Source organism: Dendroctonus ponderosae, unplaced genomic scaffold, assembly GCF_020466585.1.
Source record: "Dendroctonus ponderosae isolate FM_Combo_2020 unplaced genomic scaffold, Dpon_F_20191213v2 Dpon_F_20191213_3, whole genome shotgun sequence".
Lineage (NCBI taxonomy): Eukaryota > Metazoa > Arthropoda > Insecta > Coleoptera > Curculionidae > Dendroctonus > Dendroctonus ponderosae.
In genome coordinates this window covers 11,413,794-11,435,174 of record NW_026018508.1, presented here as the reverse complement: position 1 = coordinate 11,435,174, position 21,381 = coordinate 11,413,794, and the positions used below count along the sequence as shown (strand labels likewise).

Sequence of the window (21,381 nt, the reverse complement as noted above, 5' to 3'; positions counted from 1 at the left end):
TTTTTATCCACGTTAAATGCGACTTCGAATCGAAAAATCGAATAATTACCACTTTTCAAATCATCCAAAATTCGCACAAATTTGTCAAAGTCTTTGCAGGTGTAGAACACCGCCAAAGTAGGTAAACTGTGGAGTACCGATCTTAATAACAGGAACAGGGCTTCTCTAGACCCTCCAATTGCTCAAACACATTTTTGAATCCTTAAAAACCCTTGCAATTTGGCAGACTGTTGAAAACCTAGACAATTAAAAATATGTATATTTAACCATTCTGTGGTTCTTCAGCTCTAATGCGATTTTCCCTTCTTACACTGCGGCTATTTCTAACCGACTGTGGCCTCAGTTAATCTACCCCCTAATTCAGAATTTCGGCGGTAATAAACCATTCTAAATCCTCTTAAACTCTTTGAAAGAACCATACCCTACACTCGTTGGTTGAGCCATTAAGCCAACTACATAAATAAAATAAAGCAAATAATACAAAACCAGTTAAGCGCGTCAACATGAAGCTTATTTGCAAATTAAAAAAATTAATTTAACACAAACCAAATAAATGCTTAGATAAAGCGTACATCAACAGACCAACTTTTTCAATTAAACAACCCTTGAAGCGTTTCCGTAAAAATGGGATCATGTAAGTGCAATATTGGCAAAATATGGCAACTGCTACTACAACACGAACACACTTATATAACCAAACCGACCTATATATGCTCCAGACGTTCAGCAATGCCGGTGTGGTTTTTTTGCTCACTTTTCTTCCTTTTTTCTTCTTTTTCTTTGCCGCACATTTAATGCACCCAGTATCCAAGGTCAGTGTAAAGTCGAAACCACTTTTGTTTCACGGTACCTTTCGAAAAAGAACCATCGATTACTTATTATGTGGTGCAATGGTCGGGTCTTGGCCGCATTGGCAGTACTAAAGTGGGCTCGAGGCAGTTAGTGCTTCAATAAAGCAATTTTAATTTCACATATTAAAAGTTTAATATTCAAATTAATCTAACAATCAAGAGAAGCAATATGAGATATTGGAAAAAAATTTAATTTTTTTGAAACAAAACTAGAGTTTCTAAACCGAAAGGTACTGAACTCCTTGGAAGTTTACAACGTTAAAAAAAATTATGTCTGCGACGTTTCTCTAATAGGCCTTGAAGGCGGCATCCTAGGGGTTTATTGGAAAAAAGCTCAAATTTAATTGTTGTCTATAAGACTCCTAAATTTTAATTGTCTGCTAAATAATCATCAATTGAATTTTCATTAGGTCACCAATTAATTATGTAACTTATTTAAGAAAATCATTAAATCTAATTTAAAATTAAGATTTTAAATCCCATCAAGTTGCTTTCCCAACTGCGGTATAGATATTCGCATGATAGGCGGTACCATAGATAGGGCGGTACTTCGAAAGGGTGCTTCATTCCAGGTACGAAAGCTGCACAGTTGCCATATCTAAATTGTGTTTTCTTTGCACAGTGATCTTCATTTAAACATTGTCATCCATTCCTAAACATCCTGAAAACTGAGGCAAATTCTAAATCACCCTGGAGTGAAAAAGCTTTTTTATACCAGTTTATCTCCTTCTCCAGTATTTTATTTCAGTCGTTTCATTGAGTTAAGATAGAACGGGAAAAATCGACATCAACTTTTTTTGGAGCCAGATAGTCAACTATAAAATGACTTTTAAAAAAAATAGGGAAAGTTGTCGGTCAAACACAATAAAACTGAAACTGAAGAAAAGGAAGATTTCACACCGCCCTAAATGAGACGATAATGTACGCTCAGGAAGCCACCTGTCCATTTAGTCACAAATACTGTGATAAAATCCTTTTGATAATATGGAAGAATGACTACCTGTAACTGACATCCTGCGAATTATAGGTATATGGAGGATATGGAAAGAAAAGGCAAAACTATACGTGAAGTTCGAACACCCAGAGGATTCCCAGAAAAAAACATTATTGCAATTTAGGAGCGGGTACTGCCAGACCCCGTTATCTGACGGACAACTTGAAGCGCAATATTATAGTGGCACATTTTCTGATATGGGTCCAACAAATACCTTTTGTTACCATTTGATTCCCTTAAATTAACCGGCGACGTTGTCAGCTCATCAACGCAACAGCTCAGGACAGGAAAGAGAATCCAGTACACCGGAGGATAGCAAGACCCAACAGAATGCGCAAACCACTTCTGAAGATGTAAACCAGTCGTGCTTGCGAAACGTCAGGAAGAAATTCTACCGAACGACGGCCTAAAAACCCGAAAAACCCATTAGTTTCATCAATAATTCTATCGCTTTCCACTAAAAAAAAAAAAACATTTCCAGAGTTCTTTACAATCCTCTGCAGAATTTCCGAAAAAGATTGTAAAATATCTAACCATGTGGCTGCTGCAACTTGCATTTATGCACAATTTTGAATTAATTTGATCAACATTCACATCAGGTTAGTGAAGCATTAAGACTAACAATTGAAGAAAGTCGTGCTATAGACCTGGCATCAGCGCAGGCACCCTAAAATCAGGTTGTTATTTTGGGCATTGGGTGTGGACCAAAAATACATTAAATTTTTACATAAATTTAAAAAGGTTTTGATTTCGCAGAATCTCGGCCAGGCGAAGAAATACTGTAGCTGTTACAGGACTGGTGAAGTGAAGTACTGGGGGCTCGGCGTCAATATTTGCCCAGGATTGGCAGACCAACCGAAGTCTTCCAAATCTGAATCGACAATTTCTGCTAATGATTAATATTTTTTAAATCACTATTTTTTTAAAGCAGTAAATTATGTGATAAATATGAATTTTGCACAAGTTCAGAACGTGGTGTTTTCATCATTGAAAAAGTCTTGAAAAACCAAACAAAATGTTCTATATTTGAATTTTCGCTGGCAAATGGCTGATGATTATCTACACTATATGTTTGACGCTATTCTTCACGATCGTCGACCTTGTTTTAGTGGCTTTTAGATGAATGAAATGATGCGAATCACCACAGTGGCGATTTTTACAAGAAGGTGATTTCCGTTTGTGTCTCCTCCACCATCATCTTCGTAAGAATCAGCTATGAATACAGATCTTGGTGGTACTTTTCTGTTCTAGTGCATTTACATGTTTGTTATTTTTTTAACAGACGTCCTTTCTTCTGACCTTTGCCCTCTTATGAGCAAATTTTTTATCACTGAGCCTCAAAGATCAGAAACAATGTAATTTAAAAAATACATATTTTTTGTTAACTAATTATACTTTATCACGTTTTCATTAACTTACATCAAAATGCATTTTTTCCCGGAATGTTATAATACAAAGACAGAGCGTTTCACTAAAACCAGCGTGAACCTCTATACGGAAAAATGGCTAGAAAAGGTAGATGCATTTGGTACTTTCTTCGTTTGTTCAAAAAATAATCAAGTTGGAGTCATTGCGAGTCAAGGGAACAATGGATTAAAAGCACTACTACTGGTGCATTCAGATCCTCAACAATGGTGTCGGCAACTAATTTTCAAAGTCACCCATTTACCCACCTGGGAGCAAGTAAACTAAATCATGGTGCAGCTGAAGGCATTGTATTTTACAGAAATTATGTCTTCTTTGTATGTGGGACATAAGTGTGCTAGAGATTTTATGTTGATTATTTCCAAATTAAACGCAACCAATGTGAAACAGAAAACTAGATCAAAGCATTAATATGTCACAGCTGGAATAAAATATAGCTATTTGCTATACTCATACAATAAGCCTAAGCAAAATCAGCTAGCATCATCAGCATAGTTTGGTTGATGTTGTCAGTCAAGGACCAGAATTCTTCGTTCCATTGTCATGCATAAAAGCCCAAGCAATGTTCGTCAATGCCCCACTTACGAAGCTAACCGCTTACTCAACTTAATCTTTTGGTTGTCTTCACAACAATAATGCAAAATAGATCAATCAAAAGATCCACGTTCCAGAAAATCTGGAAGCTTCCCACTCTGATCTCCACAGAAAAAATATGCAGCATTCTCAAGCCCCTTAAAGCTTCTTCCTTTTAGTATTTGATTTTCCCGATGAAACCACCGCATTTGCAAACTCTTTGTGCTCAAACAAAGTTAAAAATCACCTGACAATCGCACATAAATGAGTCCTTTCTGGCATATTCGGCAGTCAAGTGAACGTTCTAGACACGTTATAGAGACGAAGAAGCATGACTGTTCATAAAGTTTTTAAAAGTATTTCAGGTAAAATGAATTCCCGACACTCCCGGCTAATGTAAAAAAAATAACAAATCAAAGTTTGCCTATTGTTGTCCTTCGCAGGTATTTCAGACTGAATGGTCTTCAATGGCAATGTCGTTTATTCGATGAATGCCATGGGGATTCCGGGCTTCAAAGTGCATTTAATGTTTAAGGTATTATTTCGTAGGAATGCTATTTATGGTTGAAATATCTTTTCAAAATCGCTCACCAGAGCTTGAACAAAATGGATTCTAAACTTAGTAAAAGTTGTAGATGTTACATCATCATTCGTTAAAGGGTTCGAGCAGTTTCAGGTAAAGTACCTTAAGTCACATTTTACTTTCGTTGAGGCAGTTTAGGTACACTCAATAAAAGCCCGTGGAGAATCTACGGAAAGTAAAGGCTAAGATTTGTTGCTTGACAGTTGATTGTTTGGGTTTGAAGAAAGTTGAAGGAACTGTAGAACCAAACGAAGTGGGACCACTCAAACTAACCCAGCTAAGAGGTGATAAAAGCTAAACTAATAATCCGAAAATGGTTCTGGTGATAGCTGGAAACCCGAACTGTTTCTAATATTTTCGCATAAATGAAAAGTTGTTCTGAATGCAATTAACCCACTAAGAAATCATGGTTTAAATCACCTTGGTACCGATGCTGGTTCAAAATGGATCCGCCACAAATATGCATAAGCAAAGTCATGGGAACAGTCATGTTATGAGCAGTGAAGGCGTTCCAAACTAAGATTTATTGCGCGGTTTATCACCTTTTTTCTATTGAAAAACGGACTAACATATTTATGTGCGGGCAATCAGCATAATATTCGTCTTCACCATATTTTTCAGCCACCTACCAATAGCAATCACTGGTAAAAGATATTCGGCATTATTAGTATTCGTTAAATGCCGTATAAATCAATGATTCGATCATTTAACAGTCGGTGTTCCTAGAAGCTCCAAATCTATTTCGCGATAATTTCGTTGAGAGGTCCTTTTGGTCGGGACCACTATTTTATGGCACTGATTGCGGTACCCACATCAATGCAAAAGTTAATTTTCTTCTTTATTGAATCCGCCCGTCAGGTTCCAAAATAGCTGATTTTATGTACCTGCCATTGTTTGTTAAGGCAGTACGGTGCAGATACTATTTTAGATCGATGATGAATTCAAGCATTTTGCGTTCAATAGTTTGCAAAGACGGGTCAAATAATGACCATTTTGAGTATGGTCGAAAATGTCACATTTTTGGCCCTTTGTTCATGTTCAGCCAGTTTGTTACAATCCATTTGAAAACGAGAAAGTATTTTACAGAAGTTCTGAAAGCAGGAAATCATTGTCACCGGATTACAGGATTTGAAATATATTTATTTGGAAATAACGAGTTTTCAGAGATTGAGTTGGTTTCTTAAAATCCGTGAGTATCACAAAAAATGGTTTACAAAATTTGTTTCTTTTGACGACTAACTGGAGTTTACTAGGCAAATATTTTTTCCATTTATAAGTTTCAATTCAGTTTTGGTATCAATTTTTAGAAGATGTCAACTCTTGATTCGCTGGAAGTGCAACTTCAAGAGTTCATCTAAGACATCATGTCTAAAGTTTACATTAATTTACAACACCCTAAATCAATAAAACCTTCGACATTATTACAAGAAAATGGATCCTTCTGAAGAAGTGACCGCTGACTGATGAAGTCTGTCTGCACGTTGTACTCATAAATAACTATTTATTCTTACGAAATATTTCTCAGTTCGGCTATGGTTTGTCTGTCTGCTGGAAAATGTGAATCGAGCAGGCCGTGTCGAATTTGACAGAAACAAGCAGTAACACCAAGCAGTAAAACCATTTAAAGATTTGGAGCATCCTCCAAGTTTGGCAAGCTCCTAGTTGGACAAAAATGAGGTTTTTTGGACCTTAACACCAAAACTTTAAAGACAAAAAATCGACTTTTTGGTCTTGCGGCAACAACTTTTCTGCTCTTGGTCTGACCTTCACCATCTTGAGCTCATGTTGAAGCAGCTGAATCTTCAAAGACAGGACAATTTAAGACAACAATTCGATACCCAGGGATGCATAAAAAATAACCAAATCAGATTTGCTCCCAAATTTGTGATTCTGCGAAGTTTACTTTGAAATATTTCGTTCATTCATATAACACGGTATCTTGATTTTTTCTGAAGATAAGAAACAAAATTGATGGAAATTCCAGGAAGTTGATTTTTTAAGACCTCTCTAAATAAACGAGTTCAGCCAAAAATTCAAAAACTTTTGTCGAGATACGAGATCTTAATGCCTGTGATATTGTAATACAAAAAAAAAAACGTTTCGTTTGGTCCTACTGCGAGCATGTGGCTCTTTCACCAATTTTGCAATGTTTCATTTGCCACCCTATGGAAAATTTATCTGCACCACTATTTTTTTGCAAAAACACACACTAACTGAAAAATAATTGCACTAAATAACACTGCAAACATGAATAGAATCGCTCGCAGCCGTCAGGATTTATCCAGTTCCAGAGTTGCTCCGAATTTGTCAGTGTAACGTTGATTTTGCTGAGCATTTTAGCTTGAAGAAGAGTTGCATTTCTACCGGATTTTCCACGCTTTTTTACAACACAACCGCCCTCTAACATGAAACTGTTTTACGAGATCCAATCATTCTTGTAATTAACGAAAACTTTAGTAGTTTCAGAATAAATCGTGCAGTTTGATTATGAAGCTGATTTCAAAGTTCAGGACATTGATTTTTCTCAACTCATTAAAGAGGTGAATTTATAGCATTCCGTATTATGAATTAATTAATTTTTGGTAAATATATGAGATTTCCGGGGAAATGCTTTGTTTAACTATTTTTTCTGTATCTGCTCCTAAATAATTCCTCAGAAAACACCTCAACAGAAAGAGGCTAACTTTAGATTTGAGACAAAATACTGAAAAAAATGCACGGTCTTAATTAATTAATTTGAAAAGCCAAAATCAGTCAAATTTGGTCAAGTTTTCAAAATGAACTCATTTCCACTTCCAATATTCACTGAAATAACCGCCAAATTTTAACCAAATCAGAAAGCGAAAACATTTTCACTTGCATTTGATGAATATTTTTTTAGAATCATCCATAATAGGAGCACTCTTTTCCCAGGGTTTAATCTACGGTTCATGATGATTCTGCCATAACTGTTTCCAATATAATTAATAAATCCTTACTAGAGATTATTCTTTTTTTCAGATACATTGATTTCCATCAAATCAACCGGGCAATTTATAATTAGACCACAACCATTTCTCGCACCACTATAATGAATCCTGCTGGGCTGAAGCAGAAGTAAATTGCTGATGCCCAAATGGATGATATACACTTACAGTCGTACAGTTAAATCCTTCAATGCTCTAACATTACTCATGTACCCGAAAGCGAAATTCACCTTTTGAGACAATACGAAAAGGATGGCCGTAGCCACTTATACAATGGAACAATTTACTGCTGTGGTAAATGGTTTAATTAAAGTTTCGAACGAGGATACGCTTCTTCATTAGCAGGTACAAAAACTGCGGGTAAATAAAAATAAAGTCCAGATAATACTGCTTGATTTAAAACTTGATGAAATAATTACATGTGAAACTAAATGCGATTTTCCGTTGTAATTGGTATATCCGTTGGTGAGTTGGGCTTTATAAAAGTCCTTCAATCATGCTGCTGATTTGTGAATCATTTCAAGATGGGACAGTTTTGGATCAATCAGGTAGAGGATTGGTCTCAGACAATTTAAAATTTTGATAAAATCAAGACGATTGACGAGGGCGAGGAAAACAATCAAACTAATAACACGTTCATCTCTGTTAAGCAAACAAAGTAACTAATGTGGTATGGAACCAACTGTGATAAGCCGAAGCACATATTATTAAGCAGCTCAATAATTATTCGGTAAATCCGAGACGGTATGAATAAATTCCTTCTAATTTACACAAACTAACAAGCAAACATGTAATAAAGTTATATTCTGGTGAGCAATTATTACCAAAAAAATACGTTTGACCCATTAGTGTGTGGGAATGAAGGTTTATTTGAGAAGTCGTATTTCAGGTAATAAGAATTTCAACGATAAATTTACAATTCAAAGACCGCATAAACGGGTTTCAAGCCTTCTTTATGTGAATTAAAAAATGCTGTACATTTAAAAGTGCCATATTCTTAGTGGCAATTGGGATATTTTCTCTTATGATCTAGCGGAATTGGAATTTATATTTGATGATTTCAATGAATTAATTAGATAACAGTAACATTTTTACATAGTCACTGTTCTGCACGATTAGAATTTCGGTTCAGATGCAACTGTTCAACATTTCTGAAAATGAATGAGACGTGTCCATTAAATGGAAAGCCAAAGCTTTGCTACTAATATCTTCAAAGGTATCTAAGAGCATCCTTATGTGTAGTAAATAGTGTGTGAAATTATCCTTCTGTACAAGCTGGGTAAATTCTCAATCAGCTACATATGCATAACACTGTAGAAAGCAGTCGCTCAGCTGTGATAAAGGATTAGGTCGCAAACATGTTTTAGGATGTGTACAAACCATAATAAACACGCCGGGGTTGGGGGAATATTAACTTCAACTATGTAGAGTTTTGGACTTCGATATCGAAAACAAGCTATGATCCTGATTTCGCATATGAGTGTTCGAGTGGATGGAAGTTCAAATTATTTGTTCTTTAAAAACCATTTTGCAAAATCGGGTGGAATTTGCAGTATTCAGTGCCAATTTTATTTTATCTGAAGCTTTTTTTTCTGTTACTTCTGTTAATGGGAAGATGGAATAATTTCCTACGGTTTATTTTACTTGTACATATCCCGTATTTTTCGAGATTTGTTAATTTTATTGAAGAGAACCTTCCTTTTATACAAGTTTTTATTTTTCGGATGTGAAACGCTGTTAAATCATCCATATACTTCCACAGCAACAATACCGTTTCTTTCTTTTCATTCTTTCGTATCTTCAGAATCATTTACATGCTGAAATCTGGTTAGTATTTGAAAGTTTTTAGTAGCCTTTATTGTTGTTAATTTTTGTGCTTCCTCACGAAAATTCGATGGTTCTTTTGCGCTCTTAGTAGCCTGAGAATTTATGGATCTTATTGCCACAGACGAATATAAATTGGCCGGTGTTTTTTTCTCGGTTGATTATTCATGCTGTTAATCCCTTATCTAAATTTTCATCTTTCCCAGTTTCCATACTAATAAAGCTATACATATGTGAATTACAGATCTCACTGATCATACATTTGCTTTATCTTCCTTAGCAGTAAAACAGATGGTACTGTCTTCTTCCTTACCTATATGTTGAAGACTGGATTTGGGCACGAAATACACATACCTCATAGATTAGATTATTGATTGACATTATTGGAAAAACAGTTTTTTTCTTGTTTCATTCAGTATATTTTTTGCATTGTTTGTTGTTAATTCTGTTTATCTGGGGGCTGTTTTCTGTTTTATTACGTTTAGTAGTTCTTGCTAAGCAGCTTCCGTGCTCACTCTCATCACTCATTCTAAGTGAGCAAAAAGTTTCACTTTGGCACAAAACAAATATAACTCGAAACGCAAATTTAAGCTACGTCCTCATTCACTACAAGTTGAATATTGGAAGTTATATTCTGTGTGTCGGAATAAGGAATCAAAAGAAAATTTTATTTGGGCACCCTATCTTCGACCTTTCCAGATGGAAGCGAGTACATACATGTACAACTTAGCAACAGCTTTATCATCAGCCTTTAAGATTCAATGAAAAAGCTTCCAAGTTTATCAAATCAAAATCAAATTTCAATTGAACAAATAACGACTTCAAATCAAAAAATTCTTGATCGGTTCTTCAATTTTTTTGTGGATTGTAAAAAGCTTGAAGCCTAAAATCAAATGTGCTATTCAAAGTGTGCACCACACTGGCCGTAATAACACGGTAATTCAAGCCATAGCTTAAGTACCCTAATTTCGACTGACAATTGATTTGAAATATTAGAAGTCGTCCGAGATGAACCAGAAAAAAAAACAAGAAAAACTACTCAACATTCCATCGGTAATATTTAATTTAAATTATTTGTAATTGTATATACAGGTAGGGATATCTGAAATAAAATCTCTTACCTCACCGGATAATAAAACAACATTAGGCTCACACAAGTACCAAAACTTGTTTGTTATAAATTCTTTTACTGGTCATTTAGATATGGTTATTGCCCGTCTCACCTATGGAACTTACACGGAGAAAAGCGTTTCGTTTTAATGATTTAATTGATTTTCAGATGGTTCAATGAACTTTTTGCAGAGAAAAATCTATACACTTTTATCTGGTATTTGTTGCCTAGTGTTTCACTTCAGACAAATGAACCATTTGTGTGAGAACAGGTTGCGGAAGCAAGATAAGGCAAAGCTCAAAATATACACTAAATTTAGTATAACATAATTAATCATTAAAATCAAAAGTGCAATAAACCAAACCCTTCAAAAATGTATTTACGTCAACTGAATAAGCCGAATAAAAAATCACCTGGAGGTTGAAAACCGTTGCAATATTCATCAGACTGCCGTCTTTGAGTGTATAAAAAGGCCCATATTAAAGTCTTAAGCCTTAAATCCGACCGTCCAGTAAAAATAGCATTAAAGATGTAAACATATGCAGGCCATTTAATGAGTGCTTTTAAAATAAACCTTTAACTTCTCTCGCACTAAGACGGTATTTCCTTTAAATAATAAAAACTAATGAGATGCCATGAGGACCCATTACTCGTTGGTCATCGACGCTACCAGAAGACGGATGCGTTTTGGTTCGGTTTTTAGCGGAAATGGAACAAATGGAGGCAGCATCAACCGATCTGTTTCCATTGCCAATTGGCTCAATTGTGGAGTGACTTACAGGAAAAAGGGTTTTTAATTTGATCGTGATTTTAGCAAAATCATGTCGAAATGAGAAATTATGCCATCCGCAATGCAGTCCGGTCTATTTCGATTATAATAGGTCAATGTGGGCATCAATCTAAACAGCCAGCATATTCAAAAGTGGCCGATGCCAAAGTTAATATCCATCACATAAAGCCGACATTTTTCCTCGAGTGACATCCGATACATTGTGCACATGCTAAACTAATATCCTGTTTTTGGAATATATTTTACGACTGAATATGCAGCAAATCGAATATAACGTTGGCATTTATTTCAACTCGATAACTACGTATTTATTTAAGAATGTATTTATCCATAAATGGCTAACATGGTTAAAACTTATTTATTTTATACATTTTTACAACTTACCAACTCGTCTAACTCAATGACCGATTCGCTCAGTTCATGGTTGATTATTTTGTTTTTTATTGACACAAAACTGGCACTCACATTCATCTTCAATTATTTTCGAATAGTCGCATATGTTCAGGGAAAGAGCTCTTTTGAATAAACTTATGAACAGAAGGGAAAAATGTCTCGCACTTAAACACGATTTAGAAAATCATACAGCGTTTCTTGCCAGCCTTGGACATGAAAATAGTTGCCAGCAGCAATGTAAAGAATAAAACGCGGTTTTTTCAATTTTGCAAGCAAATATTATTATTAACATTTTATTTTGCTAGAGTGGAAATAATAATGTGGTTGATTTTGGTAGTTATTATTGGCTAGTGGTGTTAGGAGTGATGGATACTTATAGAAAAGTCGCGGGCATTTTTTTGCGTTCGAAGCTAAAGCTGTGCTCCTTTTAACTAGCAACTTTTTAAGGGGGAAATTATCGGTTTTAAATCACTTTTTATTCATGGAATTTGCCAAATCTATATTTTGTGTTTACTTGATTTTTTCCACTTGACTTTATTTTAGGAATTTGGCAACAGATTATAAATAATGATTTTTTTCCGTGCAGCATCGACATAGTGGGAGGATTATGAGTTCACACGAAGACGGTGTGGTGCCCTTTTTATGGAAAAATTGCAAATTCAATTTAACAATGAAAAAAGTGGTCCAAAATTGCATGTTCCCACTAAGAAACGTTGAGTAAAGGGATTATTTATAAGGGGGGTCACATTGCTAATTCTGAACATGTAGGGCGGATAGAAGAAGGAGAAGGGCGGATAGATCATAAAATCTAACTGCTTTTGGGTCTTCATTATTTCGAGATATTTTTATCTGATAATGATGACTTTAGCTAATTAATTTTCCATTGAATGAGTAATTTAATTGATTTGAAAATTCGTATTTTTTAATTTAAATTGTCATTATATGCATTACTCAATTCGTATGCATAGTTTCCTGAAATTTCCTTGTAATTCAACTTTAGTCAGAATTTCTAGTTTGCATTTTCTGATTAAAAAGACATTTTTATATTTTTGAATGATTTCAAATGAATATAAAAATCATGAGATATTAAATTCCAATAAATAACTAAAAAAAACGCAAAAACCGTAGCTAAATAATTGGATTTTTCATATTTATGCTCAAGTGCGGTGACTATCAACTTACCTGTCTTTTGACACTGGACGAGCTGTCGCTGAGACTCCCTGCAGATGTTCCCGATTTCCTGGCGCGATTTTTCCCTCTTCCAGTGCTGAGTGACGTCGACGCAAGCCCCCCAGATGCCCCCAAATTATCAGCCTCTTCAGGCCGAACCAAACACTGCAAAGAAAAATTGTTTTCGCTCAAAATGCATAAACTTTGTTAAAGTAAGTGATAAAATGTTACAGTTTTCTCTTGATTGCATCTATTTTTATATTGGCTTAGACGATAACTGCACATTAAGACGCTTTAATTTAAACCACGGCTTTAATCATAGATACTGAATTGGGTGCCTAGCATTAGAGGTAATAAAATTTTTAGTCAGAAAGAGTTTATCTCAGCACGAACGTCTGGCTGTTTATAAAGTCGGACGGGTTTAACAGCAAAACCCATAATTAGGCTTGAATATTAAATTACCTAGCTATAATATAATAATAAGGCTTGGAGTATTACGTAATAAACACATTATAAAACCGCAACAAAATCGGACACTCCAATTTACATTGAAATATTTTATACTAAATATTGAGGCCACTGAGATAATGAAGAATCAGTTTAATAAAACCTGAAAACGAGTCGCAAACCAGCATAAAACGTCTTCCTATAAAGTTCGGCCTGTTACAGATGGCGATGAACCAAAAAATACCCAAAAACCATCGAACTTAATCAAGTTGCGTCATGTATGAGCAGATGGGTAAAAGTAGCAGCAAATCTAGTGGATGAGCTTTCGTGGTTCAAGCAATTAACCATTCGATATAATCGCTAACCGAAAAAGCACAAATTTTACGTTATTAAATTTCGAAAAACAACATATGGAATTTGGGCGAAGATAGACAAATGGCCATCTAGACAAATCGTCGTGTCCCATAAACAGCAGTAGGTACAGTAATAATCTAATTATTTTAATTATACAGGAAAAAATCGCTTTATACTTATTTATTACTTAAACTGACATTTAGTTTTAATTAATTTAATGTCTACACCAGTGCCGTGTCTTATATCACAGTTAAAGAGAGAGTTTTCGATATTAATTTATTAATTTCGCCGATAAATTCCAAACAGAAGAATCTGATTCTTGATTAGACTTCGCTATCCATTAACAATACTCCAGGCATTTTAGGTTTCCTAAAAGAAAACGAATAGACGATGCAACACCGAAAAGGTCAGTAAAATATCTAAAATTAAATCTTTTCTACCTGGACGTTACTTTTTTAGCCTCATTAATTTAATGTAAAAATGTTCCATTGGAAAATAAAATGCTCACATTTATCATGATTTCGGGACAAGGGCTACAATTATATAGCAGATTTCATAGACGAGGATCAGAATAGATGGATAACACAGGGGTGGATTTTCAGATATTTATTGTAACAAAGAAACGAAAAAAGAATACTTTGAATTAATTGAGTATTCCAATAAAATATTACAGAATCGTAGGAGTTATATACATAATGATGATTTGTAGCCAATGATTCTGGAAGTAAAGAATTGAGGAACTGGAGTGAATCACTCACTGAAATATTGAAAATAAAATATTAAACTGGTAAGAAAATAACACCCTGTTTATGGAAGATTGGACTATAGTGGATCTTCAATCTGTTAGTGAAGAGTCTAGATTTGCTTCACTAATTTTTATCTGCGTATTTAAAACTACTACTGAAGCTGTTGTTCTTCAAAGTCATGTTCAGATATGCAGAGTTGCTGCATCTTACGCAATTCGCCAAATTGTTCCATTCTTTAGCGACTGCGAATTTAGGTATTAAGTAAAGTGAAATCCACCCCTGAGTGTCCACGGAATTGCTCTAAGGGATGCAGGTTTAGATATAGGGTGTTAGGGGGTATTGTAAGAGGATTTAACATTCGAAATGCAAGGTGGACGAAATGAATCGAACCACTCCCACGAAAATTGGACCTGATATTTTCTTCATTGCATCGCAGCGGGAAGGACGCTTGAAGCCAACAGGTACCAAAAGTCAGTTGCGGTTGTCTTGAAAAAATGTTGAAAAGGCCAAAATTATTAACGACAGATATAAATCGCTGCCCGTCAGTCGTTAGATGCATTCACCATCCGTTTGTTCTAACAATTTGCAGGCTCAAGACGGGCCCGTTTTGATGATGATGACCACCCAAATGCAATGCAAATTGTGAAGCATTTTTGTATATCGGCCAAGGAAAACTTCTTTTTATTACTCTCGACTTGAAGGTTTAGTTAAGATCAATGTATGAAATGTGTATAGAGTGTTTGAGTCTTCCGTATGAAAGAAATAGACGGTTAAAGATCAAAGCCATCTTTATATGGGCCTGGATTAGTTCCTTACAAATTTCAATCCTTCATAATGTTTATTCAGTTTCCAACCAAAAAGTTTTAAGATGAAACTAAAAACCAACCTATCCGTATTTGGTTTTATGTGTGTATTTTATACACTGTTTGTTTTGCCTTTGTCAGAATTTTTTTGTTACTAACAACGCGGAAAGGCAAAGAATCTTTTGAACAATTTAGCATCTTTTAAATAAAATTAATCGTGAAAAACAGAAAGCAAAAATTAAAAGTCACTCGAACTCATTAACCATTGAATTCTCCATAAACCGTTTTATTGCGTGCCATGATTGGGCTGAATAAAGGAACATTTATATTCGAAATTTAAATAAAATTGCCTAGCAATGGCTGGTTGTGAATAGGAAGCGATTCGACTAAATTTAATAGAAAAGTTGTTTCGCAATAAAACCGAATCTTCGGCATTTATTGGTAGATCCTCGCGATACATAAATGCCATAAAACGATATTTGAAAATGTTTTTTATTGAAGTTTACTGGTCAAGATACGAGCGTCGGTCCAATTCTTTGAAAATCCCGTCATTTCTGTTGTTGTTTTAACGGCCAACTTTTGTGTCTCCGGCGCTTTATGCATAAAAAGTGCCACAGAAAATGGGAAAAGTCAGGGATATATACCGAACAAATTCGTTTTTTAGATTTATTACTATGCGTTATTTAAAAGTTAGGCAAAGTGCTCTTTTGAGGGGTAGGAATTGCTATTGGCTTCGATCTAAACTGGAACTTAAACCAGTTATTTCTTATTATACGTTATCATATCGAATACAAAATTTGCATCATTTGAACTGATAGGCACTGAGGCTTTTCTTGGTAAGAGTTTTGTAGAGGTCGCAATAACCTTCATTTAACACACTTAAAAGTAATTTTCCAGCAGTCAATATCCGGTTGCAGATAAAACTTTTAAAGTACTTCGTTTAGCTGAAGTACGTGATTGTAAATCGATCCGTACCAAACAATTTAGTTTTTGACTAAACAAATTTGTTTGCAACTTAACTATTCGAGCCCATATAGGTTTGAATTAGGGATAGGAGAAAAACATCGATGTATTTCGTTCGATGTTCGACATTTTTACCATCGATGTTGGAAATTTGGGACATCGATAAAACATCGATGTTAGATTCTGAAATGAAAACATCGGACATTTGATGTTGATACTAGATAGAAACATTTTCTGCGAACTCTTTGATAGTACCGATACAAACGATACCAGGCATAGCGGCCCGTTTCCAGCTGAACTCGATAAAAGCTTCTTTTTGGAGTTAGTTTACCGAAAATTGTGGCAACTGTAAGTTGAATAAATTTAGTCGATTTTTTAATGTCATAGTAGTAGTAAAATAAAATTATTTAAGTTTAAGTTAATCAATTTAAAATTTGTATCCAACGGCAAACTATCATGAAACATCGATGTTTCCCTAACATCGATGTTATAGGATCGATGTCCCATCCCCATTTTAATTAAAACTTTCCTATAAATTATATGTTGCCTTTTTTCAACAATACTCTTGAACCGCCAAACACGAGAACCTTTTGCTGAAAATATTCGTATTACAATTAATGTTGAATCAAATTTAATTATAAAGTACTCTATTCATTTCAATTGAACTCCAAATCCTCTAAAACATGCAACTGGACAATCCCAACCCCCGTCAAAAAAAACTCTTTTATATTAATACAGCTGTAAGATCCAGTCCCTTTTTCTGTCTAGGGACTCTAATTTCAGAGCGTAACATTCTCTAGAAAAAGTCATGCCAAGTTAATCCGTAAGAATATACAAGCAAAAGCTTTACGGAGTCTGACGCAATGTTTAAATCCGCTCAAATGCACCTTTTGTGTGAAGGAAACGAATTAAAAAGAGGGTGCAACCATACTTTACAAGCCGGCTTCACCCTGTCATTGCATTTACCTGCATCATCAAGCGGTATGCGGTTCGGTTACTTAAAACAACATAGGCGTCGAATTAAAAAATAAAATTAAATGGTGCTTCTTAGAGAAATGAAAGCAGGTTGAAGTCAGGTAAGGATAGAGTATAAAGTGGTGAAAGATTTTGTATTTTCGTTTTATATTATACTTATGTTTTTATTTCCATATATGATAAAACAAGTTGAAGTGGAATCCGTGAATTGTATAAAGGATTTGGGTGTGTACTTTGATGCTAAGATTTCATTTAATTACCACATTGATATTACCAAAAATAGAGCCTTAAAAATGTTGGGATATGTTAAACGAACAACTAAAGACTTCAGAAGTGTTAAATGTATAAAAGTGGTGTATATGTCTTGTGTCAGGAGTATCTTGGAGTATGCCAATATTGTATGGTCGCCTAGTTATCATGTACATATAAATAAGATAGAAAGTATTCAAAATAAATTTCTAAGATGCGCCTACAAGGCATCTATACCTTTAGATGATTTGGTTTACCAACAATTACGACATCAATTATAAATTCAAACGCTTGAACATAGAAGATTGGAAAGTGAAATGATATTTTTATTTAAATTAATTAACTACCATATAAATTGCCCTTATTTGCTCAGTAAATTGAATTTCCATGTTCCTAAGAGAACGATCAGAAGTTAATCTATATTTTACTTGGCAACTCATAACACCAATTACAGTCACTTTATGATTATCGACAGAGTATGCAGGACTGCTAACAATTTAGATTTGTCATTTTTTAATATTTTTTTGGCAGCATTTAAGTCCGAACTAAAACTGAAGGTACCCATGTAATTTATTTATTGATTATTTATCTGTTATTGTTATATGGTAATTTTTATTGTATTTTAATATTTTTAAGCGCATTGTATAATTCGCCATGGATTTTGAGTTTGAATTTGAATATATTTCGTTATTGAAATTTGTTCTTTATTTATTACGAAGAAGTTTTGTTTTGTTGCTTCAGAGCTTGCAGACTTACGTTTTTCTTTACCGCAAGCAAAATAAATGGATTCCGAATGAAAATGTCTAAATCAAGGTACGACTAATTTAGAGAGATTTTTTATGTGCGCTCAGATGTCTATAGCAAAACTTTTAAATCAGAAATTAGTGAAAAAAAAATGTTACTAAAAATACATTGGTTTTACAGCGTTTGTTGCAAAATCTAAGTTTCTTGAGAGACCTGAAAGCTGCATTGATAATTGATATAGGAAGTTGATGGAAATCCAGCTAAAATCGTTTTAGTAAGGATCTAGATGGACTTATATCAAGCACTGCTTGTTTACAATTAAAAAAGATGAAGTTATGTTAGGTAAAATTGTTTAGAATAAATCTACGTTTCGATCTAAGCCTCAGAAGAAAACAATTAATAAATAAAGTAAAAAGTTGCGTGTTTATTAAGAATTAGGCATAGAATACATAAAGAATTATAAATCAGCAAGCGCCAGTACCTTTTTATTGAGACGTAAGTAAATATAGTGAAATAATCGATATATAACAACGTTTGTCTCATGTCTCCTTGCACCGCCTTGAACTTTATTAGCCCACCCTAAAAAAGTACTGGACTTTTGCAGAAATTTCCGTTTATTCCACGATCAATTTAAGAACTTTAATGTATTTTGCAATTTTGCTAAATTTACAATTCATCTTTCAAGCATACATAAATAAATTCGTCACAAACACAATAAAATATTGCGGGTAAAGGACTTCATTAAAAACTCATCTACATAATGTCCGATATGAATTTAACACCTAAAACCGTTCTCCTAACGTATCAATTTTTAACACCGTATTTTAGGAGAAAACCCATTGCTAAATTTTATAAATAATTGCGTTTTTTTGCGGAAGAATGCGGCTGAGTTTTAAACATGTATGAAAAGATGTGATTCGAAAATTTCCTTATTAATTAAAATCACAAACAACAAATTAAAAAAATAGAATACGCAAAAAAAACAAAAGCAATTCATTGCTGGGAAAGAAACGAACTTAACAAATCAAGGAATAAAGCTCAAAAAATTAAGCAAATATTGGCAAAAGTTTTATAAATTCTTATTAAAAACCTGTCCATTTGAGGCAACTTTTTAGCATTTGCAAAATTATTTACCATAGCAAGTTACGTGTTTCTGGAGCCGTCATCATGTACGTAAATTTGCAATTTGAATCTTTAAATCATGCATAAATTCGCTATAAACACACTAAAATACTTCCGGTTTTGCTAAGGGAGCGCGAAAAATTACGCGAAAAAGACTTCATTAAAAACTCACCTACATATGTCCGGTTGAATTAATTTTATAGCCAACATTTCTCGCACCGTATGCATTTTTAACACCCATGTGCCAGGATAATAGTGACTCAACTTAAATTTTATCTCCCCCAACTCCACTTTAACATTGGAGATTGCTATCAATTTTAAAAATATGAGTAATATACGCAACATTAAGAGTCAATTGAACTTCAATAAGAAACATCAGACAATTTATTTGTTAATCCCCAATTTTTCATAATTTTTGTATGTTTGCTCCTGTACCTGTACAGTAAGGTTAAGGTGTGGGGCGAACGTTTCCTGCTCTTCGACAATGGCCAGTGTTGGTCGAGATGTCATGGTCTTTTCAGACCACGGCACCCCATTTCGGTCCCCCAATCATCACGTAAGGTAGGTCCAGGTCAATGAGGTACATTTAGCTCGCATTCACTGTCACATTGCAGCCCGAGTTCGCGATTTCACTATTTAACCCACCAGACTAGGTCATTGTTGAACAAGAAAACAACAACTTTCGAGGTTCAAATGGCCAGCTCAATGCGTTTTGTGTCAATCTGCATGGTTTTCAACACCCCAAATACACCGAACCCCCGTCTGGTCTGTCCAATTCTGTCCAACAGTCGCCCCAACTTTCAGCACAGGCACAGCCTGGTCGTTCACTCTATTTGTTAGTGTTCTTTTAATCACAATGTCAATGCATTTATTTAAACAAGAATAAACACTGTTCACATATGAACAAATGTCAATCGGAAACACCACCTGGACGATCGCAGTTTTTCGCAAAAGTCCGCAGGACGTCGTCGTCTGACGTCACAGGCGTCTAAATATCGATTCCAGGGACCGAACCAGGTTAGCCCAGTTCCCTACAGGACGAAAAGGGACGCTGCATAGGCGGTGCTGGAAATGGGAAGCGAGACGGAACTCGAGATGACCTTGTTGGAAGTGTGTTTTTCGGCCTACATCTAGAAGATAGAAGTCAGTTTAGTTTTGTGGAATGAGCTATGGCTCTATTCAGGCGCCACATAAGCTGGCACAGCTCTGCAATCGAAAGATTTTTTCCATTCAGCCAATAGGACATGACGCGACGAATTTGGTTCGGTTGTATTTTAGGGACCCTTTTTGTGTACGTTGCTTTATTTCTTCAATTCTTTTGAAGTTTGTTTTGGGATGGGGCATATTTCTTACGGCTGTCGGAACTCGGTGATCTATCTGATTGAGGAAATATAAGCTGATAGGCTGAAACTGTCTCTAATCCAGACATTTATTCATCTCTAGAATACTGTCTAACTGATACAGAGCAGCAAATATAAGAGTGATTGATTATCAATGAGCAATCTGAATCACCATTCTTTAGGTTTGGAAGAAGTGAAGAGGAGAAATCTGAATCACTATTTGTCGGCGGAAGATTAAAACGGTGAAAATAGCCACCGAAACGCACCTGAGCTGAAAAAGTCATGTTTCGTCAAAGTAGTGAAACTTGGTTGTTTCATTTTTCAGAAATGTGAATGTGTAAAAAGTGGATTATATTCAAATTTAGCTTCCGGTGTGAAAACTATCCCTATTTGGGAATTGGGAAAAGCTCGGACCCTCATTAATTTTTACATTCCTCAGGATGGTCCAAAAATCAATTACAACTAGGGCTCGGAATCAAACTCGAATAATTCGAGTACTCGAATATTCGAATATTCGAAAAGCGAATAATTATGTGTAGTCATAACTTGAATCTTCGAATATTCGAATACTCGAATACACCAACATTATCAAACTCACAAGGTGCAAGTATCTTTATATGCACTTTGTATACTTTTATAAAATAAATTATTCATATTCTACAAGTATTTAAACAAATACCTATATATTTACAAGTAAATGAAAATAATCATATTTACTCTCCTGCAAATAAACGTAAAATTACGTCTCTGTGTTCTGGTGATACGCGTCATCAACTTTTGCGCGGTGTTACAATTAATGTGCCAACAAAGGCACTTTTTTATCGGTTGCGGCTAGTTGCCAAAAATGATATGAGATAACGATTTTTCTTCTTGGAAAACGGTAAACGGAAAACGAACACTCGAATACGAACACACGAATAGAAATACTCGAATACTCGAATATTCGAATATTCGAATA

At 34.8% G+C, this 21,381-nt stretch overlaps 1 protein-coding gene across 6 annotated transcripts in view; it reads right to left on the bottom strand.

Moving 5' to 3' along the window:
- LOC109546751 (voltage-dependent L-type calcium channel subunit beta-2) overlaps positions 1-19,983 on the bottom strand; it is a 55,102-nt gene extending 35,119 nt beyond the window's left edge. For 3 of the 6 annotated variants that reach the window (XM_019917846.2, XM_019917850.2, XM_019917847.2), the window contains exons 1-2: positions 19,519-19,983; positions 12,693-12,845 (exon numbers count right to left, since the gene is read on the bottom strand). In XM_019917846.2, coding sequence (XP_019773405.1) covers positions 12,693-12,845; positions 19,519-19,593 — 228 coding nt within the window. In that variant the 5' untranslated portion in view covers positions 19,594-19,983. Of the gene's footprint in view, positions 1-11,501; positions 11,718-12,692; positions 12,846-19,518 lie in introns of those variants that run through there. The other 3 variants (XM_019917841.2, XM_019917842.2, XM_019917843.2) reach the window with 2 other exon arrangements.
- Between the last annotated feature and the right edge of the window lie 1,398 nt (positions 19,984-21,381).